Source organism: Mytilus edulis, chromosome 3, assembly GCF_963676685.1.
Source record: "Mytilus edulis chromosome 3, xbMytEdul2.2, whole genome shotgun sequence".
NCBI lineage: Eukaryota > Metazoa > Mollusca > Bivalvia > Mytilida > Mytilidae > Mytilus > Mytilus edulis.
Window position 1 is genome coordinate 65126925 of NC_092346.1, and position 26474 is coordinate 65153398.

The 26474-nt window shown below is 32.2% G+C and overlaps 1 protein-coding gene across 1 annotated transcript; it reads right to left on the reverse strand.

The window, feature by feature from the left end:
- Positions 1-12715: 12715 nt before the first annotated feature.
- Positions 12716-22148, reverse strand: LOC139517126 (actophorin-like). Its single transcript, XM_071307836.1, has 4 exons — positions 21964-22148; positions 17978-18113; positions 15247-15376; positions 12716-13232 (listed from the first exon to the last, which is right to left on the reverse strand). Exons 1-4 carry the CDS (start codon positions 22003-22005, stop codon positions 13070-13072), a joined length of 471 nt encoding a protein of 156 aa, XP_071163937.1. The 5' UTR covers positions 22006-22148; the 3' UTR covers positions 12716-13069.
- Between the last annotated feature and the right edge of the window lie 4326 nt (positions 22149-26474).

Here is a 26474-nt window from a genome sequence, read left to right on the forward strand (position 1 = left end):
TGCATTATTTACTGTTTCTTTTCAAATTTGCATGTTATACTTGCCCATTGGGCTTTACGAAAATTACAATATAATATGACTATCAAAGAAAGTTTGAATTACCACAATTAAGCAATAAAAGGTATTTTAATGGACCAAGCACACATTACTGTCAATTCAATTTTTTGAAATAATTCAATATTCTATCAATATGCATCAATTGGTCCTTTATTCTACAGTACGGAGGTGTAACATTATGAAAATAATTGAAAGGTTAAGACTAACGGTTTATTATTATGGAAAAACAATTCTGGTTTGATGTCATTTATTTGAGAAATATAAAAATTGCTCTTAAAAAATAAAACAAAAAAAACAACGAAAGAAACATTAGATCGCAGGTACTCTTTCGGTTACCTATGTATATCATATGATTGCCCGCAACCCTTTGCATTTCCCTTTTCAGCAAATTCTTGATTGTCTACATATTACAAGCTCGAATTAGCTTTATCTTACAATCTAAAAACATTTCAACGAATAATGTATTTGTGGATAATATTTAGTCATAATAAATAAATAGGTTCCCTATGTTTATCCTCATATTGCGAATTACCAACGAATTAAAAAAAATAGTCGTAAACACGTTACACTTCTGCATGTTCACAATTTAAGGACCTTATTAACAGAGTTGTGCCCCATAAACAAAATGCCACAACATACATTATGTCGATGTCTCTACTCACTAGCGACGTTGTTTTTCGCGGTCTTTGGTATTCATATACCGTTATAGTCGTCTAAGCTGTTAATTTACTATTTGTAACATTTTACTGAGTATGAATTCGCATTGTTGGTGGTTCATGCATATTAGGAGACACCTACTATGTTCATGCAGTCGGTATTGCTATAGATCCGGAAATTTATACGATTCACTCCAATTACGAAATTTGAAAAATAAGTAAGCTACCGTCGTATATATATTTACCAGAACCAAAACGATACTTTTTTGTCAAAAAAATATATTTATGACAAGTGTATGTGATGTCTTCAATTCTAGCATATGCAGTCGGATGCGTGATAGTTCAGATTAATATATCGTATAATTTCATTTTTAAAATAGAAATGTGTTTTGTTTTAATGTTTTGTGATCCAAATACGTTACAATAAACTCATCATAGATACCAGGCTTAAGTTCCTTGTACCTTGTACATCAGATGCTATTTTCGTGAACAAACGACGCATCCATGAGGCTCGAAATAAAGAGGTGGAATCACCTCATTAAGTATTGAGTTGAAGAGCATTTTTAAATGTCAAACGTAATGTAAAAATTATGAAAACACTAGTTATCTTCATCCAAAAATATTAGATTAATAACTCATGGACTCAAAATACAAAACAAACAAAGATAATCAAAGAACTGCCATTAACAAGAAATAAACGAATTAAAAAAGAAATCGTCCGAAGATATGACAGCGACATTCACTTCTTTTATATGCTGAACATAAGTATAAACAAGAATTGTGCATTATCGTGCTATGCATCACACCACTTGTTATTCAAATAAACTGTTACTGTATGTGTCTTGTAGATCCGGAAAGCACCTAAATACTACAATGCATAACTGTTAAGCTGTTGATCATATATATCTTTTCATAAATACTTGAGAAACGTGTAGCAAATATTTTGTTTGTTTAGTATATCGAAAAATCGTATTTAGGAAAATAGGACATCAGCATTACAAACAACTTTTCGGAAATTTCAGTGTGTAATGCTCTCCAATTTTGGATTTGATTTAGATTTCAACTCTTTTTACCTAGTAATACTGTTTGAGTCTTGGGAAGACAAAAACGCACGTCTTGTCCACCAAAATATAAGCCTGATATACAGATTTGAAAAATAGTCATAACTTATACAAATGATGAGGTTGAAATCATCCCTTCGTAAATTTTACGGACGCCATCATGAGTTGGTTGACCGTTATGGAATAACCGTTTCACAAATGATATCGGATATGTTCCTTACGTCGTAACTACAATCCCCTTCCCTTTCATGAATGTGACCTACCGAATTAGACTATTTACCGGATTTGTTATCACATAAGCAACACGACGGGTGCCACATGTGGAGCAGGATCTTCTTACCCTTCCGGAGCACCTGGGAACACCCCTAGTTTTTGGTGGGGTTCGTGTTGCTTATTCTTTAGTTTTCTATGTTGTGTCATGTGTACTATTATTTGTCTGTTTGTCTTTTTTTCATTTTAATACAATGGCGTTGTCAGTTTATTTTCGATTTATCAGTTTGACTGTCCCTGTGGTATCTTCGTTCCTCTTTTATAATTATATACTATTCGCTTCCTGTAAATATTTGACCCTTCATTCCCCCCCCCCTCCCCCAAAAAAAAATCCTCAACAGATACTCTTCTTTAAGGGTAGATAAATTAAAAAAATGAGAGAAAAAAAATCGACCAGTTTCACGCATTTAAAATGCAAAAGTAACTCGTAGATAGTTTAAACAAGGTTCAAATGTATCAATAATATATAATATTACTCTAGGGAAATACACATTTTAAATTCTTTTACTTTTGATAATTTTTCAAAGTTTTCTCTAATGATAATTTATTGCGCGGATATTAATTTTAAATCATAAACTCATTCGTCTGTTTGAATTAGGTTTTAAATCGATGAAAATTTTATAAGGTCTATTATAATGTATAATACAAAATAAAGGTATCTGCATTCTTTCGAAGACATTTCATGCGAAAATATTTTTATTACAATCTAAGTGGTTTAGGTAAACGATTTTTGTAAGGGTAAATAAGTATGTTAACCTCTCTAAATTAACATATATTCAAGCATCTATTTTTTAGAATGAATATTATTCTCACTACAGTGATTCAATGATTGCTTTTTGTTAAATGAAAAGTTATTCAAACCTCGTAATTTTCTATGTTGTATTTTGTGTACTATTGTTTGTCTGTCTTTTTTTCTTTTTTTTTTGCCATGACATTTTCGATTTGGTTTGGATTTAAAAGTTTTACTGTCCCTCTGGTATCTCCCCCTTCTTACATATATATTCAGGCAGATGAATGGGGAAAAATATTGATATTTCATTTGGCTGTTTTTCAGTTCTCTTTTTTTTTTTTATTGTTACAATTTCGATCTTTAACAATGATCTTTATAAAAAAATTCAAAGCTTTAAAACCTTTAATTGATCTTACAGCTTTGGAAAATGCATTGTCTACATCATTTCCTTTGTCAAATCTATTCTATTTGTTTTTCAAATACAAATTATAATCCTTTGGGGTTGATTCTGCAAAAAAAACTAAATGCAGAATCCTGAGTATACGGGTGCCCCAATCGCACTATCATTTGCTATGTTCAGTGGACCGTGAAATTAGGTCAAAATTCTAAATTATAAAAATCATATCGTAGGGAAAATGTGTACTTAGTCAAAAAAAGTACCTTGACCAAAAACTTTAACCTGAAGAGGGAAAGAAGAATGGACGAACGAACAAACGGACGAATAGACAGAAGAACGGACGGACGCACATATCAGAAAACATTATGCCCAAAAACGAACATAACTATCACGTTATCTTTCTTATAGTTGTTATATGTATGTTAAAGGTTTGATTGTCTAATTTATTCTGGGTATTTATCTATAACAACAACACCAAGTGATGTTTCTTGCTTGGACTTTTCATATACATAATAGACACCACAATAATAGTTTTTAACAATTAAGGAACGCCATGTTCGTTGTTCTAGCAAGAAATAAAAAATTGACCAGGACGATAAGACAACCAATGTTGGCTTATCGTGCCCTGGATTGATTTACTCTAGCAAGAGACACGCGAAACTAGAAGGCAAGTACGGATGATCACTTTTGAAAATCAGTCTAAAAAGATCTGAGAAAATATTATTAGTAAATTACACGTTATATTCAATTCAAAGGGAATCAACTCTAATTGTCATGACCTTTCTTGTGTCAAAACATTCCTCTGTAGTACCATATTTATCTTTCAAAGTCATGCATTTTCCCAGGCAAGTTTAGATCTCTTGATTTTGACACTTGATTAAGGACTTTCCGTTTTGAATTTTCATCGAGGTTCAGTATTTTTATTATCTAACTTTTCGTTCACAGTACATAATACTTATAAGTGGAGCTTGAAAAAACCCATTGAAACAACAAATGCAATACGAGGTTTAGGACCATTGCAATTAAATAATCCAAAAAGATTGCTAAGCATATTTACGCACAGTTTAGCAAATTCTTGATGTCTTGGTTATTCCAAATGTTCTAAGTCACCTATAGAATAATTAATGTTATCAATGATATCCAATGCCTATACAAAAGTGGAGACTACTTGATACACATGAAGACACAACATCAATCCAATGTTGTTAAAACTTATCAAATATACCAGGCTAAGTGTTGTTTACATTGCAGTCATCGGTTTCTTTCGTCTAAAAACAGTTTGACCCCCAAAAAAAAAAGATAAGAAGAAATGAGAGATGGAAATTTGATTGAAAAGCAAGTTCGTAGTTTGGTTATCATATAACAATTATATTTATTTTTGAAACAGCATGTTCTATCTTTTAAAAAAAATCTTTTTATATATCCCTGAATATACATTTTCAAACTAACGATTTATCTTCAAACACATAGAATACTTTGTAAATAAAAACAAAACAAAGGACCAAAAATGTAATTTATTAAAATAATATTATACCTTAAATCTTAGAATATACTTTATATAATGCACGATTTTGTCTGATGAATAAATAACGATGATATGAATTATTTGTTTCATTAACAACGTTTCTCTCAATTGTGTTTACATACCTTCGAAAGATTTCCTTTGCTTGGTGTTGTCTATCTTGTATTTTACCGATGTGACTTATTTATTTCTTTATTTTGTTCTTCAATTCTTCTCCTTCGAGTGGATGTTCAACGCATGAATATTTTTTCAAATATCAGTAGATTGACATAGTGTTCACATTGTCAATCGCGGCTGATATTTGAAGGCATCAATTTGTTGTCAACACGATAATCTATACTTATTTACTAATATGAGGAAGGCGCTACCTTAAATGCCAGCTTTATACTAAGACAATGTCCTATGTTTTGATTAGTTGTTGGTTGTTTAACGTCCAGTGGCAAATATTTCATGCATGTTCAGAACAAATGTCGTAGGTTACATGTCTAAAATGAAATTATAAGTTCAGATAGAAAATGTTTAGGGAACGAACATTGAACTTGAAAAGGCATGAGGGGTTATGGTATTTTTCCTGAAAAAATATTCTGGTTCATAAATTGATGAATAAAAAATCTGTTCAAGCATAGGACAAAAAAAATGTTTTTAATCCAGATCTTCACCAAAAATGATTTTATCTTTCAGATATATATGCAAATTAAATTTAACTTTTATATATATCTTAAAACATAAAAACTTCCCAAACTTCCCAAACCGCACATGTAAGTCTGTACACAGTAGTTTTTTAGGTGATAATAAAGGCCGTATAAAAATTAGGCCGTATTTGCCAATTTGTTATGATAAATATTAATACTAGTGTTAAATTTTGACCAAATAATTTTAGTTGAAGGGCTTCGTTAAAAAAAATCTGACTCAAATAAAAAACAATTGTGTTTTTGATCATCTTCAGTTTGTGAGTTGTACATGTTCTACATCAACTTCTTGTACTAATTCAGAGTCAGCTTTATGTCTTTTTTTGCAAATATTTTTTGTATAACATGCACATGATGTAGCTTACTTTTCAAGTTTTTATGTGACAGCAAAATAAAATTGAGAATGGAAATCGGAAATATAAGCATGTAAAAAATTTGCTGAATGATGTCATAGTTGTTTTCAAGTAGACACATTGGTTTCAAGACAATAACTTGAGTATAAGTGAATGGATCTCTATGAAATTTTACTAGAAGATTCAATACACAAAAGGAAGATTATAATTGATTTTGGGGTTATAGTACATCATTATTGGGGGTGGTTTTTTTTCTTCAAAATTTTGAGTTTTTCTTCCAAAAATTACCTTATTTACATTAATTATACTCATCTAGTATATATAGATTCAACAAATACTGATTTGGCAGGAGATGCACTCAAAATAGGGTGTTTTAAATATTTTATCTGTAGTTTTTCCTATGATTTGTACTTCTTGATAATCATGATAATGTTGATGTGAGTATCATGATAAAGAAAATATATTTGGTAACTGTAAGTATATATTCACAATTGACATGCACCAGAGCAGGAAAAGGATCTTCTGTCCCTTTATTTCCAAAAATGCACATGATTTTTTTCTCACAGAAACACAAGTTATTTGGTAAATAAAACATGTGTCAATGTTTGAAACTTTCAGTAATAAAAATTCAGTATAGCTTGTTTGAATGTTTCACTGATTGTATGAAAATTTTAACAGCAATGTACAAAACACTTGATAAAATTGCATTATCTGCAGAATTGTTGATAACTTTCCTCACAATAAATTCACAAGGACATAGAACTAACACATTGCCCATGCTATTCTGATCTGAGTTTTATACATACATATACTGGCATGGCTGTGCTGTTTCAAGTTGTCTTCTTTTTCTGTTTCCTAAGAAGTATTTGTTTAACCTGTTCAGTCACTATAAAGTGTTACAATTCTATTTAGACGCAACACATAAATAGTGACCAAAAAGGTACTGCTTTCACATGAGAGGAGCTAGAAAAAAAATTAAATGTACACATTTTCAATAGTTTGCAGGACTTACTATCATATGAAATTAAGGAGATATGTACATGTAGTTCGAGACTTCTGCTGAATAGAAATATGTGGGTCTACCTGATTCCTGTTTTCAAATTAGTCCATATTGAAGGATCCGAAAGTAAAATATGTTTGATTTCAACTGACATAAAAAAAAAATGGTGTTATTTATATGCTCAATATACATCTGCGGTCGTATCAGGCTGTGCATGGCAAAGCATTTTATTGCCTTTAGGTTTGTACTTTTTTTTTTTGGTCATGAAAATAAATTTTTAAGTCTGTTGTGAAGTTGCTAACATGAGAATACTCTAATTTTACCTAAATTGTTAGTTTTTTTTACCCAACTTTTTTATGTACCAGACAAAAGTTTATTCTGTGCTTATTTTGTAGACTTCCCTTGTTTACAATAGAGTTACACCAATTTAATTTTGAGTCCATGTAGAGTCATTTAAAAATGAGTTTGAAATTACATCCAAACAATCCATGATCCTGTAATGAGACCAGTACCCAAATTCCATACATCATTACATGTATGGTTAATTTCAAATCCTTTAAACTGGGATATAAACAGAGATTTTGTTTTATTTCATGCTGTAACTATTATTTTTGGAAGAAAAGGATATTCATGGTAACACATCTAATTTGCTCATTTTATTGAAACCCAATTGAACCTTTCCATAGATTCACCTGATAGTGACCTGTCCATTTAAACTTTTTGCAGTTCTATTGTCCCATTGAACAAATACAACAGGTATTGTTCTCTGTATAGTTTATAGTCACTCAGACCTTTAAATTTCTTCTAAGAGAAATCTATCACTCATTAATTAATCTACCAGAGTAAAAAGAAGATAATAAGATAATTGCACATGCAGGTATTTTTTGTTGAAAAGGTGCAATTTGGTTACTGAGTACAATTTTGGTACTGTGATGTTATATCATAAGTGTGTATTGCTAAATAGGTTGAAATGTGAACCTGATAGTGATATAGTGATAAAGTACTTGGTAGAGTAAAAATGTTTTGATCAGGGATAAACTGATGCATAAAATATGCAGGTGACTGCTGCAGCTTGAATTTTAAAGGATGTAGCCCACATTCTTCCAAGTAACATGCCCTGTATATACCTATCATGGACAGTGGTTTATTCTCATGGGTTATCATATTAATAACTCCATCTTCCCATAAAATCCAATTTTGGACAATATTGAAGCATACAATATATACAGTAGTCAGTTCTAAATGTACTACTCAGACTCAAGTCTCCTTTTATGATTAAACTTAGAGAGAGAAAACAAAACAGTTTCCATTTCCTGGGACTGTATAAGGTGTGACATAATCAATGAAAAGATGTCTTGAGAGTTTGCCATTTAGGAAGTACAGAATTAGAAGATTGTGAATTATTTGAATATTTTAACTTTTGTTAAGTTTTGAATTAGTCTGTGGGCTACCATAGGATCCAGAGGGAGACCCTTTTCTTGGGAAAACAAATGATGATTATATAGGGAATAACTGAAGCATGACTGGAGCGCACCGTCACCCCCCCCCCCCCTTTTATGAAAAATGCTGGATTCGCCATTGACTACATGAATAACCGTGATCACATTCAACTGTATAATTATCACTGTTCCTTGGTGTGGGGAATAATGATATGTGGCAGATGAACATAAGGAGTCATGGTCAACCAGTGCACCGGAGTTTGCCCGGCATGGCCAATTTGTAAAAAAAAATGCGAAATGTATTGCTTGTAGAATTTTTTTCTTTGTTCCCATGGCTGGACGGAACTTTTACGCTAAATATGTTATCGTTAATTATGATTTTGTGACTTTTGAATGAAGTACCTGTGATTATTTAGGACATTTGCTTTGACCTCACTGATAATGGAATGTTGAAGCAGACGAAACATGGCGTCAGATGTTGTTGTCATAACTTCGGTAATTTCCGTGGTACAATAAAATTCAAATAAGCTACACAAGTAGCCAACATTTCTGAATTCTTGTTTTTGAAAACAAATAAAAATTCATGTCGTATTTAACATAGAAATTATTCCGATCTGTCCCGTTTTTTCAAGATCGCGTTAAAACGTTAAATTCGGCCGCCATTAAAAAAAATAATCGTACGAGATTTAGCGAGATTGACGAAACTTTTCAGATGGGTCGTCTAGAAAGAGTTATCGTTCTTTGTCCCAAAACGATGCTTCTACCATAAGTGCCAGCATAGCTGGCATATTACATACTTAAATTGCTCTCTGTAGGGTAAACATTCCATCATAGCATTTTTGGTATAATTCTTGCTAACATTAAATATCTCTTCCTTCTTTGTGTAGGATTGAAACTCGTCATATATTCCTTTGCAGATCACGTTTAACGGTTTATACCCAATTCGCTATTGCAGCTAAGCTTCCAACCGAACTTAGTTAGAAACACGATCTTCATTTGAGTCGAATGCGCATTAATAGCATTTCTCCTGAATTAAGTTAGAGTTATTTTTGGGCGAACCCTGGAACATATGTAAACGTGAAGTAGTTCTAATATAAGGTTTGTGCTATAGTGACATATAGGCATTAAAAAAAGTTGATAAACAGGGGTTATAAAAAAGTTAAACGGAAGGTACCAAGACCTTGTTGATAAATATTCCGTATAAATCTTGAAAGTCATACACAATGGTATTGATGCTTAGATTCTGGGTACTATTGTTTTTTCTCATCTTAATAACGCGTTATATTATTCTTCTCTCTGTTTTTATGAATATTACTTTTACTGTTCAGTCGGTTTTTGCGACATCCATTTGACATCACTCTGTACTTATACATCCCGTCTTTGTGTTATTCATGTTATTGTTCTATGGTAAAATTTTGTATTCTTGTCTTTCATTTTTTCTTATGTGTCTTATGCCTCTTAGTGATTTCTTCGCTTCATATTTTTTTTTCATTGATTAAGATTATAACACAATTTTTACTGTTGTTCACCTATTTTTGTCATTTTTTGCATAGCATATCGGTTTGTTTTGTTCACACAGTATTTTTCATATAACTAAAGTTTAAGCGACTGTCATACACGTGAGAGGTATTAAACCACCATTTTTCTACATTAGAAAATATCTTTACCAAATCAGAAATATGTCAGTCGTTGTCAATTAGTTTGATGTATTTGAGCTTTTGATTTTGTCATTCGATTACGGACTTTTCGTTTTGAATTTTCCTCGGAGTTCGGTATTTGTGTTTACTTTTTGATATAAGAGATGACACATCATAGTGTAGCTGAAGCACAAAGTCGACTGGATACAATTTTGTAGAAGAAATTTTTTTTTATGTACAACCTAAAGCCTGTGGGATCTTCTTCTTGCTACGAGTTTAAAATATATTAAAGATAACAAATGACCTTTATATCTTATCATTTGTAGAAATATGCAATATATGTTTTTAAGAGAGTGATTTGTCTAACATATTTCCTGGTGTGATTTATGCATTCAGCATTTGTATAATTTTAAAAATAGAATATACTGCGTCATAAAGGTGCACGAGGAATGTGCAATGTACACATTGATTAGTTATAACTACACACTCACTTATTACCAACATTCTCGGAATGTTTGTATGTTAACCGTTATCAGAGAAAATAATCACCAAAACTGAAAATACAGAATTGACTTTATAATTTTTGTTGTTGTTTTGCTTGACTTACATAGCCAACTTGAGTAGTACCATTCTGAGACTAATGAGAAGACTCAAAATGCTTGGACTAGGGACTTTCCGTTTTGAAATTTTCTCGGAGTTCAGTATTTTTGTGATTTCACTTTTTTTCACATGACATTGAGAATGAGATTTTGAATGAACCATGTGTAAAGGAAGGGAATCAGCTCCTGCACCATGACGGACACCCTTCTTATTGACGGTGCTTTTCGTTGCGCAGAAACGTATTATCCATCCGTCTAATGAAAAGTAGAATGGTATAATGTTTTAACAAGACAGGGAGGACCGGGTTGCTGACTACGACTTATCGAATATATCTAAGGTCTCTGTGATACATGTATTCATATATTCTAAACAAAAGCATGTCGTCCGTATAGAGTTATCAAAAGTACCAGGATTATAATTTAATACGCCAGACGCGTGTTTCGTCTACATAAGACTCATCAGTGACGCTCAGATCAAAATAGTTAAAAAGCCAAACAAATACAAAGTTGAAAAGCATTGAGGACCCAAAATTCCCAAAAGTTGTGCCAAATACGGCTAAGGTAATCTACTCCTGGGGTAAGAAAATCATTAGTTTTTCGAAAAATTCAAAAGTTTTGTAAACAGAAAATTTATTAAAAAAAAGACCATATAATTGATATTCATGTCAACACCGAAGTGCTGACTACTGGGCTGGTGATACCCTCGGTGACGAAACGTCCACCAGCAGTGGCATCGACCCAGTGGTGTAAATAGTTATCAAAAGTACCAGGATTATAATTTAATACGCCAGACGCGCGTTTCGTCTACATAAGACTCATCAGTGACGCTCAGATCAAAATAGTTAAAAAGCCAAACAAATACAAAGTTGAAAAGCATTGAGGACCCAAAATTCCCAAAAGTTGTGCCAAATACGGCTTAGGTAATCTACTCCTGGGGTAAGAAAATCCTTAGTTTTTCGAAAAATTCAAAAGTTTTGTAAACAGAAAATTTATAAAAAAAAGACCATATAATTGATATTCATGTCAACACCGAAGTGCTGACTACTGGGCTGGTGATACCCTCGGTGACGAAACGTCCACCAGCAGTGGCATCGACCCAGTGGTGTAAATAGTTATCAAAAGTACCAGGATTATAACAGTATAACAGTCAAAAACATAACTTCAAATGAATTTGCTTTAAGTTCATGTTTCACTAGCTTCATTAAAAGCTGCAAACCTCTACCAAGGAAATAAAGAGTACATAAAACCGAAATTTTACATACAAAAATGATTTTAAGTTATTATCCAATAACGCCATACGCATTATGATACAATAGAAATATGTTGACGAAGTGTTCAATACAAGCCATTAATCTAACTATAAGAAATGCACAATGTATCGGTGTAGTTTAGAGCTGTGTAACCCAAATGAAACACTTTTCCCAGTTACAATTAAACCGAAAAAGGAAAAAATACAATATCCCATAACAATAAAAGAATACAATCCCTATGGACATGACATTCAATGTTAACAAAGTTCCCACAATAAGTCGAACCTCTGGTATATCGGTTTCTGACGTTTTATTTATAAGGGTAAATGAAAAAAGTTATCTTAAATAGGCTTTGTCGAATCATTTCAACCTTAAAAAAGAAACATTACAAATAGACAACACTAGTATACTGATGTTCTAAATTCGTCATTCATTTAAATTGTACCAACCAACAAAAATTGATATAATCTCATGAACCGCCAATGGATACTAAAGTTGTTGAATTATTATTCTGATGTCTACTTAAGAATCATGACCGCGAAAAAATATTACTATTGTGATCACTGAACGATTTTTTTTCTTGCTTAATGTCTAGTGGCTATGTGTCAAATTATAATTACATTCTGTAATGTAGAAACCTGTAAACTATCGACTTCTGTCGATCTTTCTCAAAACACTGTCAGGAGAATTTTTTCGTGTGCGTACAGACATGTGATTGAAGCTCGTATAATGTTAACATACTTTTGCGTAATGTTTATATAAATATATCTTAATTTCAAGTCTTCCATTTTTGTTAAATGTCAGAAATATCAAAATCAGTAGCAAACTTTCTACTTTCGTGTTAGTACCATTCATGTCTAGTTCACTTGCATAATTTGAATCACTGAAATAGGGTTTGTTGGTAACACGACATCTTCAATATAGCTGAACGTGTAATTGCAGAATTAGATCAGATGCTTATTGCTTTTTTCGGTTGTTGTTTTTTGTAATTGAGAAGATTTTGTTTGAATCCGTTAGACACAAGTGGGCATTCAAACAATGATGGAATATACAAATAACACATTAACTGTTTATTCTATTTAAACAATGTCTCGCAACAACACTTTCCATGTGAGAATTATGTCTACAATTAGTTTCTAATTAATTTGTTCTTCTGTTTCATAAGCTGACCCGTCCAAAGTCGTTACATAGTAACGACGATAGCACTCTTAGCATTCGTTATTTTGTGTAAAGAATGTATCACAATTTCATAAATGCACAACTGATTTATGAATGGATACTCATGTAGGTTCTTGCTGCAATCTGTTAAACACGACCATGTATCCTCCTGAAAATCTACGACTCCCGAATGTTTCATTCTTTGTGTTTATGAAGTAATAAATGATAGATAAACAACTGATTGGCATCGTTTAGACATATTTAGCAGAACATTTTTCAAAAACATGCGATAGAGCTAAGTCAGTCTCATCATTACATTGGATAACAATATGAAGACCATTGAATCTCTGTTTTAAAGCTTTAACACTAGTGCTATAAATCATCTTTTGTCTAATTGAAGCCGTATCTGGATTCCTGAAATAATAATAAAAAGAAACGTAGGTTGGTGTTACGTTAAAATAATGGCACCACAATTCAATATTGTGAAATGCACATCAAAATTATGAAATAAATTTAGGTACGTGTTACTGTGCAAGATGTTCTTTGACTATAACTGACAGGCTTCTAGAAAACAGATGGTGTTAGTCCTGGGTATGTTAATTACTGTGTTGGTCAGTAGTGAATTCTGGTATCTATGGTGAGTTTATCTACTTGGTTGTATGTTTCATTCTTTAAGGATGTACTTAGGTGAGATTTTGGAATTTGTGTCTAATGTTCGGACTCCTTGGTGTTTTTTCATACAATACAATGTAAAATATTTTGCCTCATAACACCCATTTATTTTTTCATATAAGACTTAATAGCTCATGAAAGATCAACAACCAAAATTTTAGAAGATTCTTAATTTTCCTTCTTTTGTTTTGAGACCTTATAATATCAATGCAAATATAAAGTAAAAGTCCGAGTCAGCCTTTTCCCGCCATATTTTAAATCTCAAATATCTCGAAAAGGAGGTCCATAACCTATAAATATTTTTTGCTTATTTTTATCCTTAATTGATGCTCTACCAGCTTATGGTATCAATTTTAACTTCTTAATTTATAAATTTTCACCTAACCTCACCTAAGTGCATCCCTTAAAGTAGGTTCACCCTCTAAAGTCGTCTTGTATATATTTGTCTTTTAATATGTTTTTCTCAAAATATATAGATTTTGTTATACGTTATACTTTAAATCTTATCTGACTCTTAGATAAAAATCCTGTTCAAGAACAATGCGAAATGAAAGACTTAAAATTGTTATTTGAGCCAACATAGCAACAAATGATTATTCCTTAAATTGCTTAGAAATATTTCTTATATAAAGTGAATAAACACAAGGCTCCGTGTTGAAGGCCGTACACTGACCTATAATGGTTTACTTTTATAAATTTTTATTTGGATGGAGAGTTGTCTCATTGGCACTCACACCACATCTTCCTATATCTAACAACCTGTGTGTCTTATCAAATGTAAAGGTACTGTTGGCAAATATCATTTTCATTTTGCTTTTTACGTAAGTTCAATGAATACATATCTCTTCAACCTAGCATTGACCATTCTGGTATAGTTACAATATTACCTTGGCTAGTTTAGAATAAGAAAAGCAGATATACCATTCCGGAGTGTCTTACATTATATTGATCGTTTTTCAAATGTACTTGTATTTTTAGTTTGACCAAAATGGTAACAGTACTTAATGGTAACTTTAATAAATAAAAACATTGACTATTCTGAAAGTGGTAACAGTACATTGACCATTATAAAATTGCAAAAAGGCTGAATATGGTACTAAACTCATCGACGATATCAGGATAAATATTTTGAATTAATATCAGACGCGCATTTCGTCTACAAAAAATCAGTGACGATCGATTAAAAAAAAACAGTTTAAAATGCCAAATAAAGTACGAAGTTAGAGAGTATTGAGAATTTCTGAAAGTTTAGCCAAATACAGCTAATGTAAAATATTCATGAGGTAGAAAAGCCTTAATATTTCTAAAAGTCAATGTTTTGTTAACAGTAAACATATATAATTATGAACATATCAATGATAATTCATGTCAATACAGAAGTGCTGACTACTAGGCTGGTGATACCCTCGGGGAATAAAAGCTCCACCAACAGTGGCATCGACCCAGTGGTTGTAAATAAACTCGATATATATATACAAAAGGCAGGGTTGATAGAGAAGCTTAAAATGTGAGTAATATGGGGTTTAACCAGAATTCTGACAAACTTGTAGGGTGTGACATATTCATATACATGGTGATTGTATGTGTAGAAAATAACACAATGTTTACCTGCAAATGATCGAAAGTGTGTAAAAATGGAATAGACATTCATGAAAGAGTCAACTTTAATTACTATAAAAAGCAGACATTTTTAAAAAAAGTTCTGCAACATTCTTTAGCATTTAACTGTGTATATATTGTCAATACCAAAACTCACCAGATAAAGAATGCTAATTTTTCGCTATGAATATCATTACATGAAAATTTGACATCAAACAATCCATATCGACATTGCCCTTTCTTTTCAGCTTCTTTTAATTTGTTTACAAAATCTTGATATGTTTTATCTGAAATAAACAAAAAAGGTTAAAAATAACATTTGCTGTCCTATTGTATATGGTACTTTCTAATTATGTGGTGTTTTTTTGTATAAAATTGAGAATGGAAATGGGAAATGCGTCCAAGAGACCACAACCCGACCATAGAGCAGACAACAGCAGAAGGTCACCAACAGGTCTTCAATGCAACGACCCGAGAATTCTTGCATGTTGCCAGAGCACAGCATTATCTCTAGTGGTCATGTTGAAGCTCTAATCAATACACATTTTATGTTACCAAGAATAGACTATTCAAAAACAGAGGAAGCACGGTTAAAATTTGCTGCAATCGATTTGTTATAGCTATGCGCATAAAACATCGGTTAATGCAACGACGTTCAACTGGTTTTTTTAAGTATAGAAATAATGCTAAAAAGAAAATGTGGTCACAACTTTATTGAATCTTTAACCTGGTATTGGATAGACAGACGGACTGACAAACGGTCAGAATACTATCAAAACTGGATTCTAATACATGCTGGTAATTTGTCCAAAAGTTAAAAACTGTGGATATATAGCATACCACCTTCACATTAAACTGAATGCTGTTATTATTCCAACAATGGATATATAGAATCTTAATATTATTCTGTATAGTTCATAATAGATTGCGGTTAATACGCCAAATACTGCTTTTCTACAGAAAACAATAGTTAAATGCAGCGACAGCTATATTAAATACTAGTACATGTGTTTAATGTATTCACTTCGATGATTACTTTGTTTTCCTCTGATAATTCATGTCTTTCCCTCGGTTATAGTTTGTAACCCGGATTTGTTTTCTCTAAATCGATTTGGGTTTTTTTGTTCACACATGCTTGAAAATATAATGGAATTTTTGCGACTGTCATACAAATGAGAGGTTTAGCTAGCTTTAAAATCAGGTTTGATCCACCATTTTCTACATAAGAAAATGTCTGTACCACAATTCAGGAATATGACAGTTGTTATCCATTCGTTTGGTGTGTTTGAGCTTTTATTTTTGCTTTTTGATTAACGAATTTCCTTTTTGAATTTTTCTCGGAGTTCACTTTTAATTTTTTTTTTTTTTAATTTTTATGACTTTGAACACCAGTACTGTTGCCTTTGTTACGACTTATTTTTTATTTCTTCTTTCTTTTACATCTCTCTGGTTTTTTTATAATTCGAAACGTCATTAAAAAGTAAAATCACAAAAATACTGAACTCAGAGGAAAATCTAATCGGAATGTCCATAACCACATGGCAAATTCAAATGACAATACACATCAAACACGAATGGACAAGAACTGTCAAATTGTCCCATAAAGAATCCTTTACCGTACGTAATGGTTTTATAACTGTTGAAACAAAAACATTCCCCATTAAAGGTTTAATTTTTCCGAAAAGTTAAGTGCAAAACGATGATAAGTTAATGTTTCATGTTTAGAATTAGCGATAGTCATCTGCTATTTTAAAATAAAAATTTAACAGGCCTATGCCAATGTTTATTTTACTTTACATGAAAATGTTGAAATATTTCCAACACATAACATGACTGTGCACCTCCATGTGCATAATGTAAAAATAGCGTCACAGAATATGTCTAGTATGTTTCACCTGGCTTATGTCCAGTAACCATAACTAACACTTCGATTATTTGTCAGACGCAATTGTGTATTTACGAAAATGTGTGCTATGTCTGCCAAAACTTCAAGATGAGGCGGAATGCTTTGAAAATGAATTAATGATTTCTCTTCGTTGTTATTTTTCGTATCACTGACCGATCAATAAATTAAACCCTATCTCATTCTGAAAACAAACCCCAGCAGATGGTCACGGTTAGGGTAATTATCGATAATTACTGATAATAATAACAAATCCAGATCTATAACATAAATCAAAACTACAGACAAGTGCTTGATTGCTTGATTTTCGTTGTAGTAAAGAGATAAATCGGATAACGGTTCTGCAAAATAGATAAATCTTCAAACAAACTCTGCCTTTACATCTACTTTTGTTTTCTCAACCAGAATCTTAATAACTGAAATATTGACAATTATTTTTTCATTACATGAGTGCATTCATACTATTGCGATAGTACTAAAATCCATTGTCGATCACTCGTCACTTTCTTATGGCTGTTCAAAGTTTGGCTTTCAAAAGCCGTTTGAACAGACTGTGTTATTTTTCCAAATTAACCATGTATCCCCATTAAAAAAAATGTATTTTTTTCAAAGACATGATAAAGAATTAAAAAAAAAGTCTAAAATATGTCTTAAGAGTATATCATGGGTCATTACTCTTGGCTATAACATCTATAATACGTGATCTTATTTATATTTTATAGGAACCAATCATCCCCAAAAATCAAGGCTTTCATTCAAGAAAACTCCTCTTGTTATAATATGGAAAAGTTCAATTAAATTAATTTTGCTTTTTCCATCATAAAACTGAAGATAAATAACGGAAGCGGTATGGGCAATCGTAGAAGAAAAGCAAACTTAAACTTTTTTTTGTGGTTATTGAAGTTGAAAGTAATATAATACACATGATATACAGTAGCAGCGACCAACCAATAAACAACGTTTTACTATTGTATGTGATACTCACGTGTCCCTCCTCTTTCTTCTACAACAATATTTTTTAAATCGTCTGTTATTTTGTAAATCACATAATTCCATTTATGATCACGTTTTATTTCAAAAAATACTTTTACACAGTCATCACAAACTGCCACCCCAGAAGACTGTAATAGAATAAAATAGAGATTAATATTATGTGGTAAATACATAAATGAAATATATCAATTCTTTGAACAACACAGTAACGAAAAAGAAACTCATAAAAACATCATATTTACAATGTTCATGCTTTTATCTACCTTCTCCAACATTCAAACAATACCTGGAAAGAGTCTTAGTACTTCCCTATTCGGTAGCAGTACGGAATGTCTGTTTTCATGACTATTCTACCATTTTGTTTTCATTATCAGAGAAAACCGATCAAATATGGATGAAAGTTACACACCCGACATTAGTTTTTTTAAGTGTGGCTGGAGAATTAAATTCCTGCCAAGTTAGAGATAAATGGAATTTGATGCGACTGTCATACAAGTGAGAGGTTTAACTAGCTACAAAACCATGTTTAATCCACTTTTTTTTTATACATTTGAAAATTCCTATACCAAATCAGGAATATATGACAGTTGATATCCATTTGTTTGATGTGTTTGTCTATGAGCTTTTGTTTTTCCATTTAATTAGGGACTTTTCGTTTAGACTTTTCCTCGGGATTCGGTATTTTTTTATATTTTACTTTTGAATAGTCGGAATCAGTATTTTCTTTATTTTTAAAAGATACGTTTATTGATACCTTTAATACTATTTTTTTCGGTTCGACGTTGAAATGTTAGATGATCCTTCTGGTGCTTTTTTTTCATTACGTTTTTCAAGATAGTTAATAAAATCTAAAGTAGAAGATAGTCATGAAAAATTAACAAAATGAATAGAATAATTACTTTACTTAAGCCTCGGTCACACCTTACTGGATAGCACGAACGGACGCCTAACGGATGAAAATAAAAGTTGTCCGGTGACAAAATTTTTATCCGTTGGGAGTCCGTTGATGTACTGACCGAATAAAACGGACGTGTAATGGATGCATAACGGACACGCACCGGATATGCAACGTACGAGAAACAGACACGTACCGGACAGAACGGATGTCGAACGTACATCCAACGGACGAGTAACGCATAAAACGGACACCTAACGGAAGCGTACCGGATAAAACGGATGAACAAGATATACGGAAAAATTAAAGGCGACAATAATGATACATATAAATTGCATAAATATTCAAAATGTTTTTGTGTAACTGGTTTTGGTTTGTTCTTCAAACTTCCGCTCAAAGGGCAGTGTCTGGCCTGAATAAGAACTGCTTGATCGTGAAGACGTGATTATACTCTAAGATCGATTAATAATAAGAATTCATGAACCTTAAGAAATCTGACATACCAATAATTGGCATTTCTGACGCGAAATTTTCAATTGGCATTAAGTTATCCGTTTCAGATCCGTTCATCATCCGTTTTATCCGTTATACGTCCGGTAGCAGTCCGTTTCTCATCCGTTCAACATCCGTTTTATCCGTTGAACGTCAGGTAGAAGTCCGTTGGTGAATTTATCTTCCAGACCTCCAACGGATGTATAACGGACACGTAACGGATACAAAACGGAAACGAAACGGACGAGTACCGTACAAAACGGACGCCTAACGGACGTTCAACGGACATTTAATCCGTTGGACGTCCGTTCAAAGTTTTGAACATGCTCAAAATTTTCCACCGGACAGAACGGACGTCGACGGATAAATGTACGCTTAACGGACATGCAACGGATATGGACGGACGTCTAACGGATAAGAACGGACGTCTAACGGATAAGAACGGACGTCTTACGGACATGAACGGATTGAAAAAAAGTTATCCGTTAGGCGTCCGTTCGAGCTATCCGGTAAGGTGTGACCGAGGCTTTAGGCGTCCGTTCGAGCTATCCGGTAAGGTGTGACCGAGGCTTTAGGCGTCCGTTCGAGCTATCCGGTAAGGTGTGACCGAGGCTTTAGGCGTCCGTTCGAGCTATCCGGTAAGGTGTGACCGAGGCTTAGGGATCATGAACCTTTTTTTATTTTACTTTTATCAAACGCCCTTTGATTTAACGCTAAGATTACTGCTTTAGCAATTATTTTAAAATTAGATTCTTTTCGCTCAGATTTTAGAAGGGAAACGCGTGCTATACAACAGGAGAAACATTTATATAGTAGTATCCACTCTATGCACAGATATATATCATCCATATTTTGACCATACAGTCACATTAGTTTTTATAATAAATTTTAGAAATGCTATTGATTATCAATAAATAAATTGATCATATGATAAAATATGTTGACAGAAACTAGAGGCTCTTAAGAGCCTGTGTCGCTCACCTTGGTTTATGTGCATATTAAACAAATGAAACAGATGGATTCATCACAAAATTGTGTTTTGGTGATGGTGATGTGTTTGTAGATCACACTTTACTGATCATTTGTGTTACTTACAATTTTCTCTATCTGTAATGAACTTGGCCTTTTAGTTACAGAGGAAAAAACTTTGTAAAAACTTACCAAAATTTACCAAATTAATGAAAAATGTTAAAAAATGACTATAAAGGGCAATAACTCCTTAAGGGGTCAACTGACCATTTTGGTAATGTTGACTTATTTGTAGATCTTAATTTGCTGAACATTATTGCTGTTTACAATTTATCTCTATCTATAATAGTATTCAAGATAATAATCAAAAACGGCCAAATTTCTTTAAAAATTACCCATTGGGGGGCAGCAACCCAACAACCAGTTGTCCAATTCATCTGAAAATGTCAGGGCAGATAGATATTTACTAGATAAACAAGTTAACCCCTAGTTAGATTTGCTTTAAATGCTTTGGTTTCAGAGTTATAAGCCAAAATCTACATTTTACCCCTATGTTCTATTTTTAGCTATTGCGGCCATCTTTGTTGGTTGGCTGTGTCACCGCACACAGTTTTTAAACTAGATACCCTAATTATTCTTTTGGCTAAGTTTCGTTAAATTTGGTTCAGTAGTTTCAGAGGAGAAGATTTTTGTAAAAGATAACAAAAATTTATGAAAAATTGGTAAAAAATTACTATTAAGGGCAATAACTCCTTAAGGGGTCAACTGATCATTTTGATCACTTGACTTATTTGTAGATCTTACTTTGCTGAACATAATTGCTGTTTAAAGTTTATCTCTATCTATAATAATTTTCAAGATAATAACCGAAAACGGACAAAATTTCCTTAAAATTACCAATTCAGGGGCAGCAACCCAACAACCAATTGTCTGATTCATCTGAAAATTTCAGGGCAGATAGATCTTGACCTAATAAACAATTTAACCCCGACAGATTTGCTCTAAATGCTTTGGTTTCAGAGTTATAAGCCAAAATATACATTTTACCCTTATGTTTTATTTTTAGCCATGGCGGCCATCTTGATTATTTTGGCGGGTCACCGGACACAATTTTGAAACTAGATACCCCAATGATGATTATGGCCAAGTTTGGTTAAATTTGGCGCAGTAGTTTCAGAGGAGAAGATTTTTGTAAAAGTTTACGGACGACGGACGACGACGGACGACGGGCGCAAAGTGACGAGAAAAGCTCACTTGGCCCTTTGGGCCAGGTGAGCTTAAAAGGTATCAGCATGTTGTTCTATAACGTAAATAGGATATAAAAATCACGGACATACTTCCAGGTGTCTTAATCTATACAAATAAATACATACATGTGCATTCTAAAAGTACATGCAAGTGCCAATTCAAAAGATCGATCTTGGCATCAGATAAAATCTCAATACATTCTATAGATATCAATACATATAGCAGAAGACAATTGGCCTCCATTACTACCGTTGTATAAGATAAAATAAATAAACATCGATGTCTTGATGTAAAACAAATATAGCACCATGATAACATGTATGATTATGATATTACTTTTACTTATACGAAAAGGAGTAAATAATGATACTTACAGGTCCGGCGTTATTAAAATTAATATATCGTGTATCTCCCATTATTAATAAGACAAGTTACTTATTCGTTATATTGCTAAATAGTTTACATTCCGTAGCAGAGTCTGAAAGTTTATTAGAAACATATCACCACTAGAGATATTTATAATACTATTGAGTAACAAGGCAGCGCACTTTCGTTAATTTCTGACTCACAAAAGATTTTTCTCTCTGTTTCATGTGTGTATGCATACGTCATACATATTATATATTATAAGAAATACCAGAATGATTGTCTTATATAATTATAATATAATTACTATAGGCACGGTGGTAGTTATTCTGGTACATGGTAAATTTATACGTAATTACAGGTTGATAATGTACAAGTACAGTTTTTATAGATGAAGGAAAATCAAAAGAAGAGAATAATATTCACTGGTGGATCAATATGCAGTGATTCAGGGTTTTATATAAAAATAGGAAGATTGTATGATTGCCAATGAGACAAATATGATTAATCATAGGTCATACCTTAAACAATGAGAAAATTTCATTGTGTATAGTCGGTTACAAAAGGCACAGGCATGGAAAACGTGAAATTGTTGAAACATAAAACTAACAGTCAAATTTATACAATACAATTTACGAAAAGAAATATGACAGAGATTAACCAACGACAATCATTGAATAACAGGCACCTGGATTGGGACAGGCACATAAACAATACGATGAAACCAAGCAATTACCCCCCAAAATTAAACTTAAGAAAAGTTGCACAACACATTTTTCGGTTTGTTAAAAGAAAATCCGGTTTACTCAGTGACTATTCAAAATTTATCAAAACAAATATAAATTATCAATTTATTAAATAAACTAATTTAAAAGGACAATTTATAGTTTGAAGTAAGGAATTGTTAGTTTCTATATTTAAAGATCATGCGTTGACCTCTAGATGGGCATTTTTCGTTAATTCATTTTGGTGGTTAACTGTGTCACTGAACCTTTATCTAAGAGACTATTATGTATAAGTATGTGATAAGACATATATATAATAATGAATCAAAATCTAACATCTCCTTTTTCTTGAAATAAACTCAAATTGTTCTTAATGGCTGAGGAATGGCAACTGAAATATTTCGACCATCAGAAGTAATTATGTAATTATGTATCATAAATATGCAGTAATAATCCGGACAACTGGAATGTTTTTAATTATTTTCAAATGGAGTTACGTAGTAGTCTACCCCATACATATCCTGAAAAAAATCAACATGTCCGAAATGATTCAGTTAACACTATTGCAACTGCAAATTATGTTCGTCAATATGAGAAAGAAAAAAACACGTTTGGACCGCCTCTGTGCATGTTTTCTGTGCAACCATCGGGGGTAAACGTTGAAGTTGGCTGGTTAAACCAATTCGACAGGTAACAAATGAAAAATTCCAAAACACAAACAGAGTAATTCCGGTTGCTATTAGTTCCTAGCCATTGTGATCCACAAAGATAAAAAGAAGAACATTTAACTTACCATTTTCCTGGAATGTTACAACTCGATCCTTTGCATTGAAAAACGTTTTTATACTGAACGATGAACGTCACGAGAATGCCATAATTACAGGATAATAACGGTCATTTGACCATCGTAATTACAAAATGTTAACAATTAGTTACATGAAAGATGTTTAACCTTTGGTCAATGATATGATAAGTGTTTGGATGTGGAGGGTCTTTATTGTCTTCTTCATATTTCATTATATATGTTTACTATGTTCCCTCAAAGAAACATGTATCATATTTTAAGGTGGAACATCACTTTATAGTTCCTCATACAGAGTTCTCCTGTAATTTACAAAAATGTAGATTTTATTACTATTACGTAAGCATGTAAGGATTTGTTTTATATTATGCTGTTTTAAAAAAAACATAAAGTAAAAATTGTATAACTTGTTTTCTTCACTGTAGCTACAAGTAAAAAATTGAAGTTTCTTTAATATTTCTTTAAAAAAATACTATACGAGTTATATCTCCTTATATCGCAAAGTTGAAAATTGAATGGAACGAAACAAACATTCTGTATTTAAAATTAAAAAAAACCAGTTTTAATACTGCAATAAATCGCTTAATTATCATTTATTAAACCAATAATCATAAATTGTCATTATGTCTCAAATTTGCAGATTAAAACAAAGTACTGGACCCATTGTGAACGGCTATTTTACAATTCAAGCCAACTAACAGTTAATCTACCTTAAACCTTGCCAAATGCATTAAGGGAGTGATGACATTCCAATAAGCTGTAATCATCTTATCAAATATATTGATCGACATATACAATAATCTTTTTTACAGCATATATATGTAACAATCTCTGTAAGATAAGTTTACTAGTCTTGTTCAAAGCTAATTCGTTTAGATGTAATCGTATAAATTAAAATCAATTTCAAATCAGTCATTCATTTCGCAGGTTGTTCAATTCATATTCCTTGTCCGGAGTATTTATCAATATATAAATTTATGTTTCTGTTATAACAAGTAATTGCGTAAATGATGGCACAGAAAATTCGAAGATACGACCCGCATTTCTTCTTTTATTGGTACGATTTATATAGGATAGCAACCCAACAACACAATTGCCAAACGAGACATCTCGAAGGCAACATACCTTCTTAAAACTCGACTTGATATGACAAGCTCTGAATCGTCCAGAGTCTGTACAAGTTTTAAACGTATTAACGGTCGCCAATCGACATCATGCTATAGGTTACAAGAGCGCAATTATTTGTTTACTTTTTTACCCCAAGATGGTACTCAGAAAAAAAACTTTGAAGCTCCTGATTGAATGATGCAAGTTGGAATTATTTTTTATTTGAAAGCTTATCCATTTAGGTTTAAAAATTGGTGAAAATTAAATTCATAATTCACAATGTGTAGAAGATAGAATTGTTTTATTAACTGAGGATCCATTCAAAATAAGCCTTTCTAATTTAGTGCGGAATTAGGAAGCTTCCATAACAACTGCATTTTAGGGCACTTTGTGCCGCATGACCATATACTTTTTTTTTGCTGTGATAAAAGGCTGACATCTATAGTCTCAGGAACTGCTACCCATTTTTTTTCTAGTTTGTTATTTCTTCAAGAAATAAATGTTTGAATACCACTGGGGTCCTATGGAAAATGCATTACAAATAATTGCGCTCTTGTAACCATCAAACTCGCCAAAAAAACGAGAGAAAACAAACAAAGAAAGACAACCACGATTTTATGCACAAGATAAAATAAAAATAAAAATAGTATCTAACCTTTTCCCCATAAAAGTTTTTTGCAAGAAAATATTTACTTAATTGCCGACTCTTTATCTCTTTTACAGATGAACACATCAGTTAGCGCTAGTAGCAGAGAGATCATGTACCAACTCCTTGTCCAAACTGGAAGATAGTATTTGGACATTGTAGTGGGAAATTAACATGATTTCGCTGTAGCGGATTTAACTAAAGCTTCGTACAATGTAGAATTGAACAGTATCTTTAAAATTTCTTGCAACTTCAATGTGATATCAACTTTTCAGAAACCACCTGTTTTGGAGAAACTTGTTTATACCGTTCTAGCTTTTTGCGAATTCCAAAAAACCTCTGAGATAGTCTACCATAAAATCTAACATGTGATACTTATAACAGAAGCATGCTTGAATGCCTTGCTTTTTTAAAAGTTTTTTTAAGATGTGATGAATTGTTCGTGATACAAGAACATTTGATTCTACATTTCACGTGTGTCTTGGTGATGTTCAAATATCAAATGGTTGTATATGTACGTACCTACAAAATGTTAGACTGATCCTTTTATATTGCTATTCATTTGTTCAAAAACTCTTCAGATATATATTCTGTAATTGTATAACAAAATGCTATTACTTTAGACTAAGAATGAGTATTTTTAGTAATTCTGAGACCTTTTTACTATCAATAAAGGTGATCCATTATCAAGAAACTTTTTTTTATTTCTCATGTAAAATGTACATTAGACAAATAATGAAGTACTATGCCCATTCAATTATGCATGGTTCTGCAACTAACGTCCACAATGCACTGCTGACCGTATCATTCAAACTTTGGACAGCAAAAAGTGAATTGTTTTTTTCTCATTATTTGCATTTTCAAGAATCTGTATTTGTATATTTCGATTAAAAGAAGAGTAAATCTTTCAATTCCAAGTTTCAATATTTAGATAGAGTTATCTCCCTTTGCATGTAAAACATTATTTGTTTTTACTGGGCAGTCGTATATATAACCACCTTGACTCAAACTCCAAATTTAACTATTTCAGATCCTAATAAAGATATTTTAATGTTGCTGCCTATATAAAGCAATCCATGGAGTTTTGAAAATGAGGTTCACATTGGTCATTTATCTATATACATGTATTTTGAATTATTTTACATTTGTCGTTTATGTGTCTTTTATCGCTGACTAGAGGTTTCCAGATTTGCTACCGTACCAACCGTAGTACGAAGTGGGAACCGTCATTTAACTTTT